At 34.9% G+C, this 24,820-nt stretch overlaps 1 protein-coding gene across 5 annotated transcripts in view; it reads right to left on the bottom strand.

Moving 5' to 3' along the window:
* Nucleotides 1-281: 281 nt before the first annotated feature.
* ZFC3H1 (zinc finger C3H1-type containing) overlaps nt 282-24,820 on the bottom strand; it is a 41,156-nt gene continuing 16,617 nt past the window's right edge. For 4 of the 5 annotated variants that reach the window (XM_053979152.1, XM_053979153.1, XM_053979154.1 and 1 more), the window contains exons 11-35: nt 24,626-24,744; nt 24,141-24,287; nt 23,063-23,237; nt 22,719-22,850; nt 21,488-22,036; nt 21,295-21,404; nt 19,938-20,069; nt 18,978-19,099; nt 18,337-18,438; nt 17,867-17,983; nt 16,805-16,988; nt 14,884-15,070; nt 14,304-14,495; nt 12,180-12,417; nt 10,921-11,026; nt 10,615-10,813; nt 10,012-10,106; nt 9,019-9,129; nt 6,582-6,686; nt 6,323-6,488; nt 5,546-5,646; nt 4,334-4,435; nt 3,701-3,740; nt 1,260-1,322; nt 282-1,134 (exon numbers count right to left, since the gene is read on the bottom strand). In XM_053979152.1, coding sequence (XP_053835127.1) covers nt 997-1,134; nt 1,260-1,322; nt 3,701-3,740; nt 4,334-4,435; nt 5,546-5,646; nt 6,323-6,488; nt 6,582-6,686; nt 9,019-9,129; nt 10,012-10,106; nt 10,615-10,813; nt 10,921-11,026; nt 12,180-12,417; nt 14,304-14,495; nt 14,884-15,070; nt 16,805-16,988; nt 17,867-17,983; nt 18,337-18,438; nt 18,978-19,099; nt 19,938-20,069; nt 21,295-21,404; nt 21,488-22,036; nt 22,719-22,850; nt 23,063-23,237; nt 24,141-24,287; nt 24,626-24,744 — 3,732 coding nt within the window. In that variant the 3' untranslated portion in view covers nt 282-996. The remainder of the gene's footprint in view (nt 1,135-1,259; nt 1,323-3,700; nt 3,741-4,333; nt 4,436-5,545; nt 5,647-6,322; nt 6,489-6,581; nt 6,687-9,018; nt 9,130-10,011; nt 10,107-10,614; nt 10,814-10,920; nt 11,027-12,179; nt 12,418-14,303; nt 14,496-14,883; nt 15,071-16,804; nt 16,989-17,866; nt 17,984-18,336; nt 18,439-18,977; nt 19,100-19,937; nt 20,070-21,294; nt 21,405-21,487; nt 22,037-22,718; nt 22,851-23,062; nt 23,238-24,140; nt 24,288-24,625; nt 24,745-24,820) is intronic. The other variant, XM_053979155.1, reaches the window with a different exon arrangement.

The raw sequence follows: 24,820 nt of genomic DNA, 5'->3' as shown, positions 1-24,820 counted from the left end.
AAAAAGACAATATAAAATGCATTTTTCTTGACTGAAGTGGTATTATTGATAGGAGTAGTTGTCATGGGACAAACAACTGTGCACCTGAGGCAATGGGATAAAAAAACCTCAAGGAGACAGTTATTCTATATCTACAATAGGCAGCTCAACCACATTTGCTTATATCTTGATCAAAATAACAAATGACAACAGATTTTTTTTTAAAGGTCAGCTTGTATTGAAAATCCCTCTGTAAAAACACCTGTAATAGTGCAATGTAGTACCAAAACAAAACAGATAAATATTTTTCTTTAAACTGTTAAACTTTATTATAAATTAAAATTTCTTTACAAAAAATTGCACATAATTGACCACTCTTAGGTTCTGATGCACTGGCATTTGCAAAAGTTTCTTTAATCTTCAAGTTTAATAGTCTCTGCCATGAGTCCAATGCAGAAAAGGGCAGTAAGCAACCCTCTTAGAGCCTTCAAGTGCAAGAAGCATACTTGTGGCCACGGCAGTTACACTTTCCTTAAGAGCGGCTGCTTTTGTTTTAAATCCTGTAATGAAAAAGTCTCAAAAAAGGTTTAAAAAAGGAAAAAACCCAAAATGGACTAGTTGCTTTTTACTGTAAACACAGCCCAGTAAATTAATCCCAAACACAGATCTCTCAGGCATCAGCGAGAGTGTCAAGTGAATCAGGAACAGCAAAACAAAGAACACAGTAAATAAAAAGAAAACATAAAAAAATAAAGTCTGTCATTTTGATTAACTATACTTACGTAGATGATGTTATGAGAATCTGGCAGGGCCCAGAAGCAAGGCCAGACAGGGAGTTCATGTTTCCAGAGGAAGATCATGTTAATTGTTTCCAGGTTCAAGGAAAGCAGACTGGAGACTTGATATGCTCAGCAATACTCATCTGCCTTACATAGCTCTTAGGGCATGGATCAGCCTGAAGAATCATTCAACTGATTTTGGCATTTTATAGGACTTATGGCTGACCATACCAAGCGTTCAGAGATTCTTGTTTTCTGTTCTGTAAGTGTTTAAATTTAAAAGCTCATCTAGGCTGACTCCAACCTCTTGGCACTTGGAAACTAGTTTTCTCAGGTTATCAGTTTTACCTCCTCCTGATGCTTCAAACAAGAGTTGCTGAAAGAGATGGGGAAGCAGATATAAGATTTAGCCAGAGCCTGAGCATCACCACATCTATGGATATGGGATATGCAGAGAATTTATATGAAACCTCAAACTTAATCATAAGGAGAAAACATTACATCTTTCCACAGTGTTGCACATAGAGGTAACTTCTGAAGGGCTCTCTGATATAAATGATGGACCTGTAAAACAAAGGCAAGTATTAAAAGTCAGCACAATTTCATGCACTCAAAATGAATTATCTGAAGCACAAAAATCTCTTGCAATATTTTTTTTAAATAATGTTGAAGTCAAGCATTAAACTGGTACTAAAAGCAAAGGCAAGTTTATGTCTGACCTTAATTCTGACCCTTGTATGAATATGATTAGTTACATGAAGACCTGCTATTTGTCTTCAAAGATTCTTGCCTCATTCATTGCACAGGATGGAACAGATTCAGGGAATGAAGCAGCTTACAGAGTATTTCTTTTACCACTCACTATGCAGTCTCAAGTCTTGTTTATTGCATATCATCACAATCCTGCAATGAAAATAGCTGTTTCATGGGCTTTTTGCCTTCAGCATCTATCCATCTATGCTTCAACAATCAGTATGAGTCTTTGCAACTCTCAAAAAAAATGGTTTTACCATTTTATGGTTCAAAATAGAGGACCAAAATATTTAATACTAGTACTTACTCAAGTGTCCTTCAACTACTGGTATCTTAAGTCCCAACTTCAATCAGAGTCACTAGGGGAGGTATTTATTGGCATTTTAAATATTTGTACCCATTTTCATATTCTTTTAACAAACCTTTACATGACCTCTGAAGGAAATAAAGAACAGGTTCTCCAGAAACAGGAAATCCAAAATCTGAATCACAATTCAATTTTAAACCAATATCCTACTTGTTTACTAGAAAATCCATTTATCTGGAACAATCACTGATTTGTGTAAACAGATTTAAGTGCTCACTACATCCCAGACCAAGACCCACAAAAACCCAACTTCACTGTGTGTCACTACTTAAGTGATTTTACCATATAAAGTATAATTAGTGAGGTGGTTGCAGAAGAAAACCACAAGATTTCTTCTGGGTGTAATCCAGCTACAGTGTTTCACATATACCTTCATTTTAATTGGTTCATTTTCTTTAAGGGCCCTCTTTTTATGCATTTGACATATATTTTTCTAAACAAACAAATCAGAGCTCTTTTCAGTTACCAGCCTTACTGTAGTCAGTGTTTTAAGATGTAGTCCATCTAATACAATGACTGAAGCAGGGATCTGTGACTAATTACAGATTACACCAAACCATCAACACAGAGACAGAATTAAGGTTGAATAGGCAATCCAGCCTTTGATATCTCCTGACTTTGAGCTATTTGATCTAACAAACAAAGTAATTCTGCTTAGGGGATGTTCTTCTTAAACATTCTAGGAAACCATAGAAAAGGAAAGAAAACATTTCATATGCGAGTCTAACAACAGCCATGCTACCCTTTTTGGATCAGTTAAAGCTTTAATATTGATTCAGAAGACCACTGACAAAAAAGAAGGATGCTAAGAGTAAGTCACTACAAGATGACACAAAACCAGATACAGCAGTGAAGTAGCTCAAATACCACAAGCAAGAGATGAATCACAAATCCAGGGCCTCATGACAGCCCCCACCCTCAAATACACAGGATCTTTTCACAGGTGGAAGAGTATTTTGAAGGTGACAGCAACAATACCAGGAAGATAATTCTATTTGAAAAGTGATGCAGTTGCTGTGCCAAAAAACCTCTTCTGTGTTTGTATACAGAGTTATATTTCCCTACTCTAAGTACAAATAAGTAAACTTACTATTTTGGAAAAAAAGGAACTGGACTCTTGTGTGTGGTCAGGAACTATGGAAACTCTTTTCATACACTAGTCTGGCAGACCCACCCTTCCAACTACTGCACAGAATTTAAGAATGGTTCAGGTTGGAAGGGATCTTAGAGATCATCTAGATAATCCCCCTGCCATGGGCAGAGACATCTTCCACTGAACTAGACCAGGTTGTTCAAAACCCCAATCTACAACTTCTCTGGGCAACCTGTTCGTGTCTCACCACCTCAAAACAATGCTGGTTTTTCTAATATCCAATCTAAACCGCCTCTCAGTTTGAAGCTACTCCCTCTCACCCTAGTATGACATGCCCTTGCAAGAAGTTTCTCTCCAGCTCTCTTGTCCACTTGTAAAGACAGTCATTAGCATCTTCCAGCATGAGTCTTGATTCCCTCTGCTAAACTTAAAATACAACAATCTCCTCCAGGTAACAAACCAAAAAAAAAAAAAAGGAAGAATACAGCCTTCCCAGGACAGGAAAGATACACAGAAAGAGCATGCATTCATTATATAATCCATTCTACCTCAATTGTCAAAAACATTTCTCACACTTGAGGCACGTGTTTTGGTGTCTATAAATAAGAGTACTTCAACTAACTAGAAATCTTGGATTTACAAGATTACCGTTGCTTTGGATAAAGCCAAGAAATGCGAAGTTTTACAGAATTTCATAATTACTCATTTTAGTACACTGTGTTGACTTACTTCTCTTTGTCCCATTAGAAAGCATTCGGCAGCAATGGCTCTGAGGAAAAGAAATATATAAAAACATTTATTCTTGAATTATTTTAAATGCCATTAATGGCAGAATACTGACTGTGGAATGGCATTACTAATTCCTTGAGAAGAAACTAACTTCCAATGAGGTTCATCTATTGTGAAAAGATAAAAATAGCCATTTTTTAAAAACAACCTTACATGAGCAAGACATTTCAGTGGTTCCCCATTATGAACAAACACTGAAGAAAAAGATCAGTTCAGCATCACTGGATAATGGAGAATACTGCTATTGTGATATATAAAGGGGAGGGGTAGAGAGGGGGAGACAGAAGTCAATAGTTGAATTTTAAAAGGCAACTTGTAAATACATAATTCGTATTTATCTGCATAATATCCATTCACTTAGTTTTTTCCAAGAGGAAAATTACGTTTCTCATTTTAAACAAGTGACAATATCTCTGTCTGCTGTAATGAAGTTACTCTCAAAATAATAAGCTAATGAAGGAGAAGCTTTGAGTACAAGCCCAATTAGAAGGACATTTCAGATTTACCTTTGTGAAGTAAACCTTACAAACAAAAGCAATAGCTATGAAAACAGATGTATGACTGTTGCATTACATTTTCCAGATGGCCAGGCATGTTGGGATATTATATGTAAACATCTTGGCTTGCAGTTTCAGAATCTGAACATTGCTCTCCTCCCAGTATCGCAGAAGCAGTCTGTAAAAGGCATTCATGAGAAAGGACCAGTGCTCTAATCACTTGGAACAGAAAAGCTATCCAAAGATACAAACACATTACACAAAATATATTACACTAATCTGAGTCAAGAGTTGCAAGTAGGAAAAAGCCCAAGCCACCATATAAAATATTGATTTGATCATGCTCTCAGAACAAAACAAGTTAAGATACACTTTCAGAGAATAACTAAGAAGTGTGAAATCAGAGAGAAAACATGATCTTGCCATATGACGAGTGGACTCACTTTTAGCATGCACAAGGTAACTGCACATTTGAAAAGAGATAAATTAGTTTGATAGTAATGGGGCTAGGGATAATATTCAGTCAGTTCTGCTCACCCATTTCATGCAGTATCAACACTGTCTAAGGGAGCTGCAAGTTCCATCTAGACAGAATCGCAACTTGGTTTAAAATGAAGCCATTCAACTTCATGTTGCCAAAGGCAGGTGTGTCACACTCTCTCCATGCCCACAACCACACGTGAGCCTTGCTTTTGAGTTCCTTGTTGATGATGAACAGTGTTTTGGGACTTCTCAATATTACTCAAATATTCATGCGTTCAGTGCACCTGAACACAGTGAAACATGGAGTCTACTCCTGGCACAGCACATTCTGAAATACTGTTCAAGTAAGAGCCAGTGTAATGCTTACATGAACTGGTTGTTTCCCATCAGATTTCCTTTAAAATATGATTTATCATTGCTAAATAAATGTCAAATTAAGCCTTAAGCTAGCACAGTTATAGACTGGTATATCCATTTTTATCTGTTCTGGAGCTATACTTGTAATAGATCATCAAGTAACAAGATTTTAATATATCTGATGTTTCTCTACCCACTTGAAATTTTGACCATTTGAACTCATCATGTACAATGCAGAGTTAATTTCTGTATAATTATAACCTGTCTGTAGATAGAACAGAACATTGTCAAATCTAAGATTGAGATGACGTCAGAAGGCACAATATGCCTCAAGCAACATGCAATAATAGAGGAATAGTTTTACTTCTGTAGGAGAAAGCAAATCATGCATATCTTGCACAAAAAACAATAGTTAACTACTGCCTTAATTAAAAGTATTTTCACATACCTCAGTGCAAGTCCAGAATTAGTAGGCATGGTAGAACAAAACCGTTCCAAAGTTTTGGAATGCTGAGATTTTGGAATGCAGCTCAAATAAAAAAGAATTACCTGTAGAATTTGAATTATAAACATTAATCCACTTCATAGTCTTATTTTGCTAAGAATAATGATATGACAATCTATGAACACTATGACTAAAACGAGTTGCCACCTTCAAATCTTATCACTCAAGAGTATATAAATCAGTTTGCATAATATGAATTCAGTGTCAAGTTGCTAGCACCACCTATTTTAGTCCTTCTAGTCTGCATTTAGTGCACAAAGATAAATGCACTGCTTTTTAGCAAAATGGGATCCAAGACTTCTGTAAGCTTTATTCTCTCTGTATAAGTGCTCAACTTTTTCCTCCTACTTTATTTCTTCCGCTTCTCAACCATTATAATTTCTATGATCAAAACTGTTTCCATCTGCCAGTGGCACAGCTCTGCAGACTCCTCTTGTGTAACCATATCTTCCTTCCCTTACCTATTTTCTCTTTTCTCTATAAAAAGATAATTTTTCATTACCATGTCAAAGTTTCTCTTTGCATTACAGGACCTTTATTTGAAAAGGTACTGCTAGATACTCTTCTGTTCAAAACACTACTACACTCAGACACTTCCTTCTTTTTTAATGCTCTGTGTTCATATACTGGTGCTGTACTTGAACAAATAGATTACAGGTACCTGCTAACAGGTCATCAGCCTCTTTGTTTAACTAAAACTGCTCACAGACACATTTTTACCTTATTATGAAACTCATAATTGGTCCAATAATCAGCAGTACTAAATGGAATTGGATATTGTGTGGGGACTGTCACCAGACATCTGTTCACTAGATCAGTAAAAAGCTTGAATTCTTGTACTTTGTTGCTGGATTCAACAACTTTGCTATTGAGAAAAACAAGGTAACTGGAAGAAAAAAAAAAGAAAAGAAAAAAGATGGTTCTGGTAGTGTTCATTTAATAGTTGAGATTAATTAGCTTTCTTCCCTTAAGAACTTACTCCAACCAAATGTTCTGAACAGTTTCCTGCTGCATCACTGCCCCCAGAGCTGCTTCATAAGCATCCAGTGCTTCACCAACACTCGCATAAAGAGACTGGCACAAACTGTTTATAATAAAAAGATAAAAACTGGTGTGTGTCATAATCAATACATGTAATTACACATTCAGAGTAAGACACAATTAAGAATTTCCCATTCCCAGATGCAACAACAAACTGTTTTCACTTTAACTATATCATGGACTAATTTATGAGTCAATTTATTAGAATGGGTAATTCTCAAAAGCAGGTAACAAGGAATAATAAAACAACCACAAAGTTTGAAATGCAGCCCTTAAAAATAAATATTACAAACTGTCTTCTACTCTTGTAAAGTACCCTTTACTAATACTAGTAGGAATGCCCTAATTGCTACAGAATGGAGACAAGTCTTGAGTTTCCACTTCCAGAACAATACATTTTGAAGTCCAATTAAACCCATTTGAGAAATAGTATCAGTCCCTGGCAACAAAGTTAGTATTTTGAAACAAATATTACCAGGATCTGGGGTAGAAACATACTGATTGTGTCAGAGGAAAAAAAAACCTGACAAGAAAAGTCAAACCACCCCTCCTTAATTTTCTTCAGCAATTTCTCAAAGAAACATACAGTGAGACCAACACACAAGAACTCAAAGACAGGAGCAGACACATTCTTAGATCAAGACACAGTGAAAACTCTGTATTTCAAAGTGTAACATAAGAGTGAAAAAAAAGACTTGCAGTAAGTAATGGGGTGGAAAATCTAACAACCTCATAAACAAGGAGTATGCAGAAATATATAAAGTAAGATATGGCTGACCTTGCTACTGAGCCCTCCTGACTAAAGTTACATAATCAGTGGGTGATTCTACTCCTGCTTTCCCCAGGAATTACTAACTAAATCACCTATTTGCTACTCTTTCTAAAATAGTGTGTGTATACATGTGTGTGCAAACACACAGGTGTGCACACACAAATGATCTTTCCAATTAAAACATTGTTACCAGACCTTTAAGGCTTTGCGGATTTCAATCTATTTTTAATTGGTAAAAGTGAACTTTTATAGTTTTTGTCCTCCATACCTGAAGAAAGATAATATAGACTCACAGGCCTAAGTACCTAGACACTTACTGCAGCAAAACTCAAACACAGAAACACTCAATTATTAGCTCTGAAAGTAATTTAGGTACTTATTTCAAGAACACTTATCTTCCCTCCTAGAAGCAGATGCTAAAATACAGGAGAATCTGAGCTTAAGCCAGTGTACCTTATGACTAAATAGTGACCTCAAGTGTCCTAGTAACAATACTTCTATTGTGTAAGTGCCAAACCCAAAACTGAACTTGTCAAGAGGTATTTTGTTAAATTCTGTAGTATTTGATAGTAATAGACAATGCAAAAAAATACCATAATCTTTAAATAAGGTTTCAATCAAATTTTCTTGAAAACCATACATTTTACTTGTAAGTTGTCCACCAATTAAAAACAATAAGCAATAGCGTTGAAAAAGTTCTGAGGATTCTCACTCAGTATGTGAAGCAGTATCATCCTTGCCATTTTACTTATCTGAAAAGCCAAATAGCTACTTGTGAAGACTGACAAACCCAGACCGTGAAATGGTAAAAATGCAAGCCAGGACCTCAGTAACCACAGTTAAGTAACTGGTATAAGTTACAGATAGCTAATAATGTGGTGTCTGGGAATCCTGTATACTGCTGCTATCAAAAATAATGTAAGAAAACAAAAACAAACAAAAAAGAAACACAAAAAAAAAAAAAAAAAAAAAACCAAAAAACACCACCAAAAAAAAAAAAAAAAAACCACACCACCAAAAAAAACCCCAAAAAACCACACAAAAAAAAAAAAAAAAAAACAAACCCAAAAGATTGTGTATACATGACAAAAACATGCTCCTTTACAACCCCTTGTGGAGGAACAGGTCACAGTCCTGCATTACTTTGCTGTGGAGCTTCTCCATGAACAGCTAAAATAGTAAGTCAAGGAGCTGGGGAGATCAGGACTAAAGAGAATGGAAACTTTTATAAAGTAAAGCTATTGTAAAATAAAAGGGAGACACGTGAAACCCAAGAGAAAGAAAAACACTAGTAGCAGTAGCAACCTAAACCAAAAGTAAAACAAACAAAAAACATTTTGAGATGAACACACCTATTACCATTCCTATAGGTCAGAATTCCCAAAAGATTTCTCAAGTGGAAAATATAAGTTTCATAAACTCAGTTTCATAAAATGATCTCCATTGTACAGCAGGCCAGTAGGTTCTCTAAGGACTGGACAATCATTTATTAAGAGAATCCAAAGTGACACACCCTTAGGCAAATAATGAATACTCTGCTTTTGAAAATGCAATTTACTCAGATACAATAGCTGTTTCTTAGAAATTCCTGGGAAAATCTCACCAGTAGATCTGCCACAGATATGGGATTTGCTGGTTAACAACATCATCTGTAAGATGTTCTTTATAGAGAGGTGATGTAAATTCAATTGGCATTGGAAAATTCAAGAGATATCTACAAGAGAAAAAAGCAGTAGTAAACAAGAATAGCCTTCTAGATGGAAGAATCCTATGTAGGTGTAACATTCAGTTACAAAGTTCATGAAAAATACTAAAAAATGCACTTCTCCTAGATTTCAGTTTAATTCTACCCAGATAAAATCTGTACAAAAAGCATTTCACAGAAATATAGAAGTAATTTATTAAAGAAGGCATTCACTCTTTCATTATGTAGAAAGTTAAATGTTGCCTTATATGACAGACTTCCCCCTTCCTTCATAAAATGCATCAAGTACATGAACAAATGTAAGCAAGAATAAAATCTAACACCTAACTTAGAGATAAAAACATTTCAAAAGCTCATCTCAATAAGCTTTAGCATGGAAGGCTTTTGCTTTGAAGACCTTCACAGGCATCCATTTTGACCATAGGGAGCTCGCAGACTTCAAAACTTCTAGGTGCTAAAATTCCAGGGGAAAATCATCAGGCTACATATGAAACCTGTATCTTTTCAACAACAATCTAATTAATAACATGCTGGACCTCTTGATGGAGGTCTTTTTCAAGTGCCTAAACAGTGTGTTTTAGATAGTAATTTTACGCTCCGAGCTTTAGGGGGAAATAAACAAAACCAACTTTGGCATATATATGATTGATTTTCATTAACGAAATCCAGATATTCAACATTTCTGTTGTTTTATTTTTAGATACTCATGGCTTTATAAATTAGTGTCTATGCAAAAACAAGTATAAACCTTATACCAAATCACTACTCAGTGAAGTTTTGGCAAAACATGCCATGCTAAAAAACAAGAGTTTAAAAGTTCTAGATTATCACGTAATTCAAGAAAATGCCAGTACTGCCAAAATTTAAATTAAAATATTATTCTCAACATACCTTAAGAGATCCATGGGACCATGCTCTTGGCATGTATTCTCAAAGAAAGCTGCCACGAAATTTTGCAACAGTGGAAGAATACTGCTTGACCTTTCCTGTTTTGTTGTTTGTTTTTTTTTTTAAATGGAAAAAAAAAAATCAAACATCAACCTAAATATGGTAAGACTAATATAAGCAAACATCAACTTGAATATGTAAGACTAATGTAAGCAAAATAAATAACAAGTGGTGCATCTATCTCTGCAATGCTTCACTGTCTTCATTTTCTCACAAATGAAGTTTAAATGGGGCAGTCAGCATTAGAAAGAGGCTGAAAAAATATTACAGGATGTACTTTTAATTTCTGTTATTCTTCCTTAAGGATATCACTAACACTGAATTAGAACAACACAAATTATAAATCTATGATTTTATGTAATTGCTAAGATTATCTTTGATCCTGTCATTTGTCTTGCCAATTATACTTCTCCTATTTATAGGAAGGTGTACTAGACATTGCAAAAATATCCTTAAGTTGAATCAATTTGTTAAGATTTTTAAACAACACACTAGTTCTAAACTTTGCAGAGCTAGCAGACCAGCAAGTAAGTTTTGGAGTATTACCTGTGAAACAAGAAATTTACACAATCGATAAAAAATTTCTGCATTCTGAGGATTCTTCTCAAAAGCTCCAATCCACACCTTGTGGGCATTTTCACTCTGCTTCATCTGCAAATACAAGGTCGCCAAACTCTCCAAGAGCTGACAGTTGTTAGGACAGAGCTCCAATAAAGACCTACAAAGTTCTGCAGCAGACTCCCACCTTAAAAAAAAAGTAAAGGTTAAGTTTAACCAAAAAAAAAAAAAAAAAAAAAAAAAAAAAAAAAAAAAGTTGAGTACTCCAGTTAAGAATGTCTCAAAACAACTTACCTTTCAAGAAGTTTCAGCAAAGCTATCATGTTCCTATAGAGAGGAAAGCAGGTAGCTATTCTTTTGTCAGCCTCAAGGCTTTCATCAGTACATGTTTTGACTGCATCTTCAAAACAAAAGTAAAAAACAAAGCCTTTACACATCAAATAGTGTCAAAGTTATGTGAAAAATTAACATAATAAAATGTCTCCTTGAACATAAGGGAAACATGTAAGCATGAAAAGGTATTTCTGAGAGTGCTGTTTTTGCAAATTATTAGAAATAGATGATCATCTTTGGAAAAACTCTCATTACTTATCAGCACAATACAAAGACAAAGCTTTCAAGTTTCATTTCTTGCTCATTTTAAAAATAAGAAACGTCCTATCAATGAAACATTAAAGCAATGTTACAGGCAGAAGTATATCCCTAGATTTAAAATCACATTCCAGGATTTTCAGCATAGCTGCTGAAAGCTATTGAGGCAAAAGCTAATGCAGGTTATTTTTCTTCTCCTCAACATAATAAAAAGTCATCCAACAATGAATGCCCCATTGCCATAGCTAGACTGCCTTCAATCACACAGCTAGGCTACTCCATTAATCCTTGAATATTTCAATACTGCATTACCACCAGCAGCATAGATATTTTCTCAGTGGCAACTCAATATTACTGCTGGCTAACCACTAAATACTGACATTTATAAATACTATATAACAGTATTTGTCTGCTACTGTGAAGTCTAGGTCTGGCAGCACCACCATAAGCTAGAAACTCAATTTCTTCTACTACCTTCATTTTTCATTTTAAAAGATTTATTCAATTTACTTAAACTGTGAAAGATAAACACATGCATTGTTCTGCCTCTTTTAAGGAAATACACTAATAGTCCAGAAAAGTAGCTTCCCAATAAATATATCCTACTGAGGGGAAAAAGGGTAAGAAAGAATGACAGCTGAAGCTTGGCTTTATGCTTGCATAAGCTCAAGAAAACAAGCAATGTCATACAATCACTGACTGGTCATTTTCTCTGAACTATTATATTCTACCAAGATAAAGCCATGGATTGAAACCACAGATTAAAAACTCAAGTGTTGGTTAAGCACCCAAGAACGTGCATTTTCCTCACTATTCTGTTCAAGTCAAAATGCAATATTCACTGGATTAATTCAATGGCTTAACACAGTCATCAGCACTGACTTGAAATTCCGAAGTTGAATAATACTTCTTGAATTTCAACATGCAAAGAATGTATTAAATGTTTACCACCTTAATCTTACCTTCAAACATAGCTAAAAGTGTATCAGGATCTGTCTTCACATCTTGAACTGTCTGCCATGGTATTAAAAATGGCTCTTTGTGCACAATCCTTGAAGGACTGACATTAGCTGGATCATAGAACTTGACCGGGAGAACACCAAATTCAATTAGATGTATGTAAGCCAGCCAAGCCAAGCAACGGTCGCTTGCAGTAAGGTGTTCTGCTATTATCTTTTCATTTGCTGATTTTAAAGCATTCTGTAAAGGTTGAAAGAAATACATAATATTTCAGCCACAAAGTCTTTAAGATTTAAGAATGGGAAAAGAAAACAGAAGAGTAGGTTTTAATATTCTCTTTTCCAGCGAGAAGATAAGAACTAATTCTTTATGTCAATCAGAATCATATTCAGCTTATGTGAACGCATGGCTATTCAAATTATGCAGTTTCTAGTAAAAGGTTCAGAAAAACTGCAGAAGATTGTTATTGCAAAAAGTGAAGAGACACTTTGAAAACATGCATCTCTCAACCTGTGTTCATTCCATTTTCCTGCTTTATTCTCCTATTACTTCCAGTTCCATAGAAGTAATATAGTAGCTCTAGATACAACTCATCTATAACCTGGATTCAACTTGCTACATCCTACTAGGTTTTGTGCATTTGGGGTTGTTTGTTTGGCTTGGGGTTTTTATTAAATTCTAGTTATAAAATTACTAAGTTACACCTATTCAAGTCTACCGAAAGGGTCACCATCACATGTTTTAAAAAATGTTTTGGAAACCTTACTGAGAACAAGGATACTACTTCAAATTTTTCTACTAGTCATATGCAAAGATAGACTAGTCCAGTTAAACTAGCAGCTCCCAAATAAAATAATAAAATAAAATAATGCAATTAAATAAAGTCTAAACAGAAATTCTTTCTAAAACACCAAAGAACCTCATGACTAGTGATGTGCCAACATTTTTCTGGACAAACAGTACAATCAAAGAATGTCTTTTTCAAGAGAATGAATATACTTGCAAATTTATGCAAAATTCAGCAGAACACATGCCCTGAAGTTGGTGAAAACTGGTGTTTCAAAAGCATTTCACTTAATACTTGAAAAATAAGTCCACAAAACACTTGAAAAAAAATTGCTTTCAAGTTTTCCAATACACACTGCTATTTACTCTGAAGTAGCAGTTACTTGGAAATTATTTTCTCTGCAATACAATTAAATAATCTCTTGCCAAGCCATTCTTTTGAACTACACATTTCAGATTAATTTGGAAAAAAAAAAGCTTGACTTTGTGATTGTGCTTTGCAGAAAGGTAAGGGTAACCAACCAGTGTTACTCTCCCTGGATTTCCATGTTGATTTGACACACCGTTTTTTCTCCAGAGCTCTCTTCTTTTTATTCATTCTAAGTTATATTTCCCAGTACGTCTGGGGAAAGCCAGCACAGCATTGTACTTTCTCATTCCAACTGGAGCCAGACAAAAGCCTGAGGTTCTCAAACTCTGACAGGCTGCAGCAAGCAACAGGTGGCACCTGCTGGCAGGAATGAAACAACCTGCAACTGAAAGGACAGAGCTCCCACTTTGGGAGAGGGTGATGTCCACTTGCAGCCACACTTATCTACACAAGAGTTAACAGTCACCTAAATTACTTCTACAGACATAGTTCTGGCCTGAGATAATTCAATGACTTCAGAGTTGATAGGAACAATAAAATTTAATTTAACAGTCTCCAGATTTGAGACTAGAGCAATACTGTTAGATAACTACTATGTTCTTTCCCAAAAACTACTGGTTTGATACTTTCTGCAGCAATTTTGAATACCTGAGGCAATACTTTCCGACCTTTCACTGCAAAAACCTGATTTACAGTTTACAAGAAACCAAAAAAATATCTCCCTGGGAATTATTTTGAGACCTAGTAGTCTAGGCTATTAGCTACACCAACAAAAAAAGCAGGCAACAAAACCCCCAAAGATATAGCCAGCTTTTACAATGGCATCATAGCTCAAAGCAGAAGGCTCTACTTGTTGAAGAAATTCTCCTAAAGGAAGGTACAGTTCCACTGAAGTTCAAACTACCACAGTCACACACATTAAAAAGGTTAAGCTATGAAAACACTCCTGGGGTAGTAATTTGGAAGTTACCTGCAGCAGAACAAGAGCATTCTGATGTCTTCCCGTAAACAGGCTTAAATGAACCCTGTAAAGGAGAGTCTCTAGCAACTGAAAGGACACAAGATTTGGGTTTTCTCCTCCTCCTGTCACTTCCATTAGGAACTGCAGAATCCTCCCACATACGTAGTCTTTTCCATCAAAGGAATTCTCCAGATTCAAAAACTAGAGAGAAATAAATAATAGTAGCAACAATCACAATACAAGTAAAGCTTCTAGGTTAAAGCTTAAAAATCACACAGATCACAAACTTCAAATAATGCCTTTTGCTATCTTATCACACCAAATTTTCATATTAAACCTCAAAAGATACCACTTTCAATATGTACAAGAACACCCAAGTTTTGCAACACATTGATTCTAAGTAACTTTTACTACCAGAGGAAAACTGATGATTTCTACAAATAACCCGCAAGAATTTGAATAGTTTCATTTTCAACTTTTGAGTTTTCAAAAACCTACAGTGCTTTTCATTTGACACTTTCCCTGTCACACATGCTGACTTCATAGAGTAGAAAACACGCACTTACAGGAACATGTAATTTATACTTACTGTCCACCAAATTTGATAAGAGGGAGCATATTCCACTGCTGTTTCACACATTTCCTGTATCTCCTCCTTGGTTCCTCTTTTTGAGAAAAGTCTGAGGTAATGACACCAAATTTCAGGATTTTCTTTGTTGTTCTCCAAGGCTCGAGCCAAAACATTTAAAGTAGAATCTAAACACTCAGATGACGAGCTGTAAAAATTAAATATTGAAAAAAAGGACTTACATCAACTGCGTTGGTATTATGAACTCCACAGTATCACATATCAAAATAGATGTTTTTAATTAGAATGGAAGTCACACACAGTATATTTTCTTCCGCGTTTTCCTTTACTATCAAGCTTTCAAAGCTTCAGCAAGTTAAGTTTCAGAGGTTTAGGTACAATTATCATAGTGCACAGAAATAAGCATTTTATGAAGATAGCAAATTCAAATAAAAGAGTCCAAATTAAATGAAAACTGGTAAGACTGATCTGTAAGCAAAGTTCTCAAGCTGCAAGGATATAAAGGCATTTACATCACACAGGCTTAAGAATTTAAGTAGATATTTTAGAGGTGTAGTAGTTATACTTTTCTTAAATATTTATTTTCTACAGTCATTAAATACAAGCCTTTATTTCAGCATATCATACAGGTTCTGACTCTAAAACATTTAAAAAATTGAAATTTTATTTTTTGAAAGAAAAAGTCATGAGTTGATACCCACCAAGTAATATAAGATTAGCTGAAATAATTGCCTATACTGCAAACCACAGAGCCGAGCTTTAATTCATAAATACATCTTCCATAAAACCACAGAATGCTTCTGAGGTTCAACTTATTCTAAAAACATCTTTAGAAATTGTTTTGCATGGACATTTATGAGAAGAAATACACAAGTCTCAAAAAAAACCTAACACAGTTAACCATGCTTAAGTCTGAAGCTTTCCCAATCCCACTACTTTCACTTACTAGAACAGTCAAATTTCTTCAGAGTACTGAGGAAGTAGGAACGGAAGAGGTGGCTGTTTTAAGAAAAGGATGCATATCTTCCACTAGGTTTTCTCTCTTCTTTTCTTGATTGTTTCCCAAGTACACATATTTAGAAGGCATGCTCTTCTCATGCTGGTAATACTTCAATTACTGGCCTTTCCAGTTCTACCCCTTCTATTGTTTAGGCACCTACCGATACAGTTAAACTGATTTCTTCCTATATTTTCCACTATCCACCATTTAAAAAAAGGCTTTTAAAGTAGAGCTGCTCCTCTCCATTCCCCTTGCTTCCTGCTACAATTGCTCAACTGTACCTCACTATTAAAATTGAAATCAATCATCATAATGGATGAAACCATGACAGAATTCCTATTCAAATGATCTGACTGCCAATAGAACCATGGTACCCTGCAACATAATTTTAAGGAAGAGATGCTAGAGAAACTCAGGAAACCAAAGTTAAAAGAAAAAAAAAAAAATCACAAAATAAGGAACTAAGTGCTCAACTGGATGATTTCTACAGGGATAAAACCAACTATCAGAACTGTACTTATAAGAAAGATGGCTAATGAAAGTAATTTCAAACATTATTCCAACCATTCACTCTATAGAGGAGAATGATTTGAGTTCATTGGCCCACTTTTACTGCTGGAAGTACAACATTCCACTGTAATCTTACACAGAACACTTTTCAAACATTAACAATTACCTCTCCCACACTACTTTCCATCAACTTCCATTCTGAAAAAGAATCTACCCAAAGATAAACCATCAACGTAATTTATTACTCATATACTGTACTAAATACAGCAGGAAAAATAATCTATTTTTTAGCCTGCTTGAAGTAATGAATTATTTGTGGCATTGTTGAACAAAGTTCTTTATCATCAAATAGGAAACTTGATCATAGCAGGAAGGGCAAATGTAGCAAGGTCTCAAATGTAGCAGACATACCTTTCATTTTGATTCAAGTATTTATATGCAAGTTTAATCCAAAGCTGTACATCACAGGGGTTTTCTTGGACACTTGCTTCCAAGTTGGAAATGTCATCGGTCTCACTTGTAAAATACCGGACATCATCTGGAGTCACCACAGTATCAAGCACTGGAACTCTTTTATTATGTTCTGTGGGATGGGCTGTAAGTAATATACATTTTTTTTTAAAAGAAAATTTTAAAACAGTAGTGACCTGTAATTCTCACAACAGGTGGCATTTATATACTTGAAGTATACCCATTGATCGCAACTAAATTGCATTGTCTCAGCACCCTTCAAACTGTATTGTCTCTAGAGAACTGGTTATATTTCAAATGTGAAGGAATGCAGGAATTAGCAGTAAAGGCTGTCTTGATCAACAGACACCAACGAAGGCATTTCATCAGGCAGCATTAGGAACTAGATACATTTGACAAAGAAAAGTTTATCTCAATTCTGAGTCTCAAAAAAGCCTTTTTAGAGATTTGCTAACAAATCCTAAATCTCCTACCTGCAAGAGTCACATGTGAAATGCTACTGATTCTCTAGCAGCTTCCAAGTCTCAAATGCTGCTCAACCACAGCTTTTTTTTTAACTCCTGACCGCACACCAAATACAAATTCTGTACAAATTTAAGTTAACTGACCACTGATATTTTACTATTTAAAGTTCATGGGGAGGAGGAAAGAGAAAACACGGCTGTTGAAGGAATTTTTTTTTTTTTCTAATTCTAATGGTATATGGGAAAGGCTGAAACATTCTAGGGAAACAGTTCCTTATGCCTCTTTTAAGAACAGGTAATTATAAATTCCACCCTAATTTCCAGTCACATTAAAGGAAAAATCTAATAGAATTAGAAGTGTAGGTCAACTTTTACCCAAAAACTTATGCAAAATAAAGTCTGCATACAGGAAATATAAAGTCAAGAAAACTAGTAAAAGCACTGGTTTTCTCAAAAAGCACTTTAAAATTCAAGTGTTAGACGTGGGTGGGTTTTTTCCTCTAATACTCATTTAAAGGGTGCCACACATCCAGATTACCATATTTAATAGGTCCAACAAACTGTTCCTCTTCACTGCTGCTACTATCTAACAGAGGTTTTCTCCAGTACTTTGGTCTCCATTTCCTTTTCTCTTTCCAAGTTGTATGTGGAGGTGCTATAAACAAAGTAGTAAAAATTCTTTCACTTTTCTGTATTCAAGAGTAAAATATTTTTCCTAATAAGGATTTTAGATAAAAAGATTCTGTGAGTTCAACAGAAGTGTATAAATTTCAATACTACTTATTTAAAATTTATTGTGCTTCAGTGCATAAATAAATTCTATAAATGGAACTCCAAAACTATTGTATTATTGCCTTAAACTCTGTTGACTTTATTTTACCATAATCAGAATTCATAATACTGAGATAAATTATATTAAAACATATTCTTGGTTTACAAAATTATCAAGGTACTTATATAGTTTTTACACATTTATATATATTGTATTTAATCTACCAAGCTACTTACTGTGACTTTTACTCTCGTTGACATTGCTGGCCAGAAGAACAGCCATCTGATCCACTGACATACGATCTCGGTTTATACCAAAAAGTTTTTCGACATATTTTTCTGAAACAAGAATATGTGCACCTTAGGTAAGCATATAGATTAAAACAGTTAAGTAACTTAACAGCAATTTAACACAATCTGTGATAAATTTCTGAAATATGACTGCTTTAAGAGGCATGGTAATTTAACACACTAGCACAAAGAAATTAAAAATAAGCAAGTTCTGTTTGGCAACTTGCCTATATGGCAAAGTCATTGTTATAAAATTCCAGCTTCACTGAAACAGGTCAGTCCAGTAGTTACAGAAAGAACTGAGTAAGGAGAGAGGTAAAGACTCCATGCTCACTGCTCCCCAACACCCTGAATCCCAGCAATAGTTTGGTTTTTTTTTAATTAAATATTCCTCAGACTAGTGATTCTTTTCTTTCTGTAAGACACCAAGGTAAAAACCCACTACAAAGGATTGAAATGGACAACGAAAGAAACTTCATATAGCTGTATCTTATATACTGCTTCACATCAAAGTCCATGCACCTAGAGCTTTTAATGAAACACATTCCCTTCAGAAATTAATTTTTAGAGACAAAAGACCAAATAACCTGTGGCAGTGCTGATTTCCTCATCAGTGCTTTTTTCTGAACAGCCAATCAGTTCTAAATTGTAAGACAGAATATCCTGAAAGAGCTGCTTACGGCTAAGAGTGCAATCTTTCATGTGCTGCCTAAAACAAATAAATAAGCAATTAATACATTTATCATAACAAAATATTAAGAAAGTTTTAGTACACACTTGGGTGAGGCATAAAAAAAGTACTGTCTGCTTTGAAAGTTGGTTAAATGTATCTGGGCTTTTTCTAAACTTAAGCCTGTAGCACAGTACTTCGAAATTTCCAGTTCAAATAACGTAATTATAGGAATTGGATATTACTTTGTATCTTAAAGAGTCAATGGTCTGATGACAGCAGCTAAAAGCTGATCCAGAATAAAGTTCACTCCTATTTTACCAGTAGTTAGGTTTCCATATTAAGTTCATTCTTAACCAATTAATACCCACTTTTAAATATACTGCACAAGATTGGTAAACGAATTATTTTTAATACAATTAACACCAGCCTTTAAAGAAAAATCCTAGCTAGTACTTTTCCAGGAAACTAGAATTACACTACAATATTACTGGTTTTTCATTTAATCATTTATTTGCTATACACTTCTCATATCAAGTGTGCTTAACAGTATCAACCACTATGTGAGGTTCTACGAGTTGAAGTTATGCTGAAGTTGAATATAGCCAGATCAATTTGAATTACTAGAAAAACATTAAATATTCCATAATATTTTTCTAAATTTACATCTAAAGAGCCTCCTCTTTCTTCATGGCTTAGTTGAAAGGAGTTTTTCTTCCAACTACGTATCTGTAATAGAGTATTAAAAATAACCTTGTCTAGAACTTGTGCATAGGATCACATATTCAGATCTTTCAAAGAAAAGAAATCTGTACTTATTTCAGACGCTGATATCTAGAGGAAAGGCTAGTTTAAGCCATGAAAATTAAGAACTTACCACTGACAGTCATCATCATTACATGTGCCTGTTAAATCAAAGCGGCAGAAACACTGTTTTGGCTCAATCATATTGCTGTAAGTTATTGAACTGAGGTACAGCTTTTCCTTGGTACGAAAATAAGGACTAAACCTAAAATGAAACAGCAAATTATTATCATAAAGTACACAAGTCAAGACATCAGTTTTCTAAAAAAGTAATTAAAAATCACTCTCAGTATTAAATCTCATTATTTCCAAAACCCTGCTACTAACCAAATGTATCATTAACCTACAGGCTAAGAACAAGGTAAAAACAAGAGCGAGAGGAAGGAAACAATGGAATACTTCTCAACCAAATTAAGTTTTCCTCTAGCATTCTTATCTCCTTTAGGTGCAGAACTTCATTAATATGAAAACAGGAGTGTAGTAAAAACCCAGTATGGAAAGCAAACTACTGAAAGTGCATTTCAGTAGTTTATAGAAAATCTCATGCTCTAATCAGCATTAAAGACCAACATCGAATAGAAGTGTAAAGAGAACTGTAAAAGACTAACTTGAAGAAACAGGAGGAAAAAATAAACCTATCAGCCTTAGAATGCATAAACAAACAAAATCAGTCTTAGTCTAGCAGACTAACACTTGTTTTAAATCTTTAGCTGAAGTTTGACTACATCAATTTTGGGATTTCTAGCTCCTTCAGAAATTGACATCATAACCTACAAGTTAAAGTGAATACTCCTGTAAAAGACAGCGTCCTCCACCTTCTACTACTTAAGTCCATAGCAATAAAAAACCTGAAGCACATGGTAGGATACAACTTCTCCAGTTTAAATTAAACTTTTGTTGTCTAAAATTTGACGTGTAGGAACAAAGCTCTCTTTAGTCAAAAGACAGATGTGCCAAATTGATTACACTTGCAGATATTATTGTCAAGTCAAGATGAATCACTGTGATTATGCCTCTTTCCACTGAGGAGGAATCCAAAAATAGATGATTGAGCCAATTTTGACTCTGATTATGTAAATCCTAGCCAAGTTCAAAGACTGCATAACTGAAATATGCTTCTTGGATCTACATTGCTTCATACTAGATATAAAAATCCACTTAACCACTTTTTTAGTTTAGTTGTATTAAACAATGTGCAATACAATGTGAAAGCAGCATATTGCACAAAACCAAGGGACATGTGTATAGCAGAAAAAAATACTGAATAAAATCATTAGATTCCCTAAACCAGGCAATATTGTTTAGGGATAGTCAAGTTTCTCACTAGGACTTGTCTTTCTGTACATGCCTGGGTATCCAGGAAGAGCACTGAAGAACATATGAACAAGAACACATAAGCTTAAGTCAAAGAGCTGCTACAGTCTTCATACCTGTAGGATTTAAATAGTAGAAGAGGACTATGATACGGTCCAAACGGAAATGGTTTCACTTCAGCTTGTTTACTTTGTGATGCAAAAAAATCCACGTCCACTGAAATTTCCTAGGAAACAGATAAACAGATATATAGCAGTTGTGATACCACCTAGTAACAACAAGCTTCACATTTAATTGTAAAACATTTACCTGACCACACAAGAGATCTTCCTTAGGCACAATAAAGGCAGTACTTTTCATTAGCAGTTCTTTCAAGCTGTCAGCTTTAGCATAAAGTTTTTTCAGTTCATCAATATTCAACCCAAGGAACAGCTCAGGCTCCTCGGAGGCCTTTTTAGAAAGTTTGTTTATAGTTTCTTGTTTTGGAGTGTCCATGTGTTTAAGATTTGGCTTAGTAAAAGAATTAGATTCTCTGAAAGATCTCCTTCGTTCTCTGTTTGAATTGGACAAAACTTCATCGTCAAAGTAATTTTCTTCACTGTCCAAAGTCAATTTGTCCTGTGTAAGATCATGAAGTGATGGCTGAGGTAATGCAAATTCAGATTCCTCTTCTACATGAGGTGTAGTATTTGATTGCTCCTTGGTTTGAAGTGCGCGGGCCTCCTTCAACTTCTGAATCTTTAGAGCATATTCATACTCTAGTTGCTGCAGTCGTTTTTTCTCTAGTGCAATCAATTCTGCTGAAGGCTTTTTTGGACTTGACGCAGGGGAGGTATCCAATTTCAACATTTTGCTTGGCTAAAAAGAAAAAAATCTATTTCAATTTTCTCCTCTACTGATCTATCAACAGCAAGAAAAAACATAGGCAAAATATTTAATTCAGAGTTTATAAAAATGTATTTAAACTCTTGCCCAAAGATTTCAACAAACAGCAGAAAAACAAGAGAAGTTTGCCACAATTCAAGTGGCAGGTTTGCAGGTTTTGCAATAAAAATTATCCCACATCATGTACAGGGAGGGCTTCAACAGAAGTTCTGTCCCAAATTAAAAGTTGAGCTATAAAACAAGTACATAGAGTGATGTTGGGAGTAGGAGGACTAAAATTTAGAAAAATATTTTAGCCTTTTTTTTGTATATTTTGTTTTTCAAACAGTATCAGATCCACTCTGCAGCAACTTAGCTTGATAGTTTAACAAAATCATTGATGTCTACAGAAAGTATTTTCTTTCTTCACAGCAATACAGCTCCTCTTATTACTTCTCTATGAATGCCATTCCCCTAGCACAGAAATGTAGGTTTTGAAGAGTTTTCTTCCTCAAATCATTAATGCCTTTTTTTTGAATTCTCAGAAATGAACAAAACCAATAGGAATATTCCCTACATTGTTTCTGAAATGTCCTCCTGAAATTCCACTTGAACTTTATTAATTAAAATTGATACTCTTTTCCAAGCAGTTTAGTTTAAAAGCATGCTGACTTACACCAAGATGATCCTGCTCTAGCTTTCGTTTCCCAATTTCCTTACTTGCTACTGCTTTTGCTCGGGCAAGTTCTTCTCCATATTTTAATGCCAGAGCTTTTTTTACTGTAACACGTTGTTGAACTTTATGTATCTGAAAAAATAAAAATAAAAACTAAATACTACAGCAGGATGCAAATTTACAGATATGACCAGAAAATAAAATATAATTACATGGAATAAATGAGATATAACTAGATGGGAATTAGTAAGTAACTCAAAGAAAAGCCTACTGCCTCCAAAAACCAGGCATCTCACTTCAAGATTTCCAGCTCTAGGAAACAAACATTTCAGAGTGCCAATTACATGTTCCTGAAGCCTCTTGAGAAATGCTTTGTTAGCATTCAAGATCTTCTCTGTTGCTTGTAGCTGTTCAGCCAGTTTGTTAATTTTATTTTCAGCAATTCGAACATTCTCTCTCTTCTTGGCCTGCTGTTGCAATAAATTTTTCAAGACAGACTCATCCTTTATCAACAGCATTCTGAAATAGAAAAGGAAGGTACACAATTTGTTCCAAAGGTAAATTGCTTAGAGCAACCGCTGCTCCTCCAAAACCCCAGTTATTTAAGAACACAGCTCTCCTCACTTACAAAAAGACTACAAATTAAGCCTCTCCAGATAGTCTTAACATCCATAAGACAGTAAATACTGTCAGTATATACAGCACGTTTCAGCATCCCAAGTTCAGCATGTAAGTATAATGCAGAAGGACATGGGAAGATAAGCAAATGCTCTATCCTTAAGACTATTTTTAATATGACAACCAAAACACACACATTCTTGCTTTCTGTTAAGTAACAGCCTAGTTCCATCTTAGGGCACGTACACACACTACCAGATCACAAGCCATAATATTATGGCACAACAACAGAGTAGACAAATTACAAAAAGCTACGCATCAAAGGAAGATAAACACTTAGGTAGATGGGTGTGGATAAAGAGAGGACGGAAGATTGTTCTTCAGTTGATGACTGACACAACCCAGTTTGTTCCAAGACCATACAGAAATAATCAAGTGGCAAAAGAAGCTGAGAAGAGGATGCAAAGCACTTCTACTTCCAATTACTTCGTAATTTGAAATTAGGGTTAGAAACATGGAAGAGGCATGCCACAAGAGAGAAGCCATATTAGGTGGCACAAGTCATATACTCGTCACTGTAAATACAGCTGAAAACACTTAGTATGACAAGTCATACTTAAAAGTTATCAAACACTACACTGGCACTGCAACACAATTCCTTTTGCACAGCAATAGAATTAAAGGCTGAATAGTTCAAGACAACAGAAAAAATAGTTCGTTGCTCTTTAAATGCTACACATTTGAAAATATTTACTCTTCATCCTGTTAAGCAAAACATAGGCATTAGGACAGTGAAATACATACCTGTTTTTCTTCAGCTTTGCTTCTGCTTCTGTGACTTGCTTGGTCACTACTGCTATTCTCCCAATTCCATCAACTTCACCATCAGAATTTGCAGGGGACAAATTGTTCTTCACTGGATCAGACTTAATTAAGCGCTGTTTCTCACGACTGAAACAAATGTTAAAAACAAAGCTGTTCAGTAGCTTCAACATTTATTTTCATGTGTACTCGCAAGAGTTTTTAAATCTTTGAAAAGAGCAGCAGGACAAGATTTCCAAGTTAAAAGAAAAAGTACTTTCCACAATCAGTTACTCTAAGTCAGTTCAAATCTCAGGATTTTCTTTAGACCTCTATGCCATCTTACCAAAAAACTGCATGGGGGGAAAAACCTGAAGTTGATAGCAAGGTTTTTAAACTCAGAGCTTCCTTCAGGTTACAAAAGTAGACTAGTTAGTAAAGGGCTACAAATAAAACACATTTTATGTTAATAATTAAACTAAGGTTACCTGGCAATCTCTTCTTTTAGAAGTCTGTATTCTATTTTCTTATCTTCTGGCAGAGCCTCTGGAGTTCTCATTGGATCATTCTCTTTTTCTGATTTTGGAGGGGCTTTGATTTTTGATGCCTGTTACAATTAGACTCAAGTCAGTACCAGTCACCCTAGTTTAAAATACAGCTATCAAGTAGTATTTATAAGAGGA

Source organism: Vidua macroura, chromosome 5 (genome assembly GCF_024509145.1).
Source record: "Vidua macroura isolate BioBank_ID:100142 chromosome 5, ASM2450914v1, whole genome shotgun sequence".
In the NCBI taxonomy this organism is placed as follows: Eukaryota; Metazoa; Chordata; class Aves; order Passeriformes; family Viduidae; genus Vidua; species Vidua macroura.
This window is presented reverse-complemented; position numbering and strand designations above follow the sequence as displayed.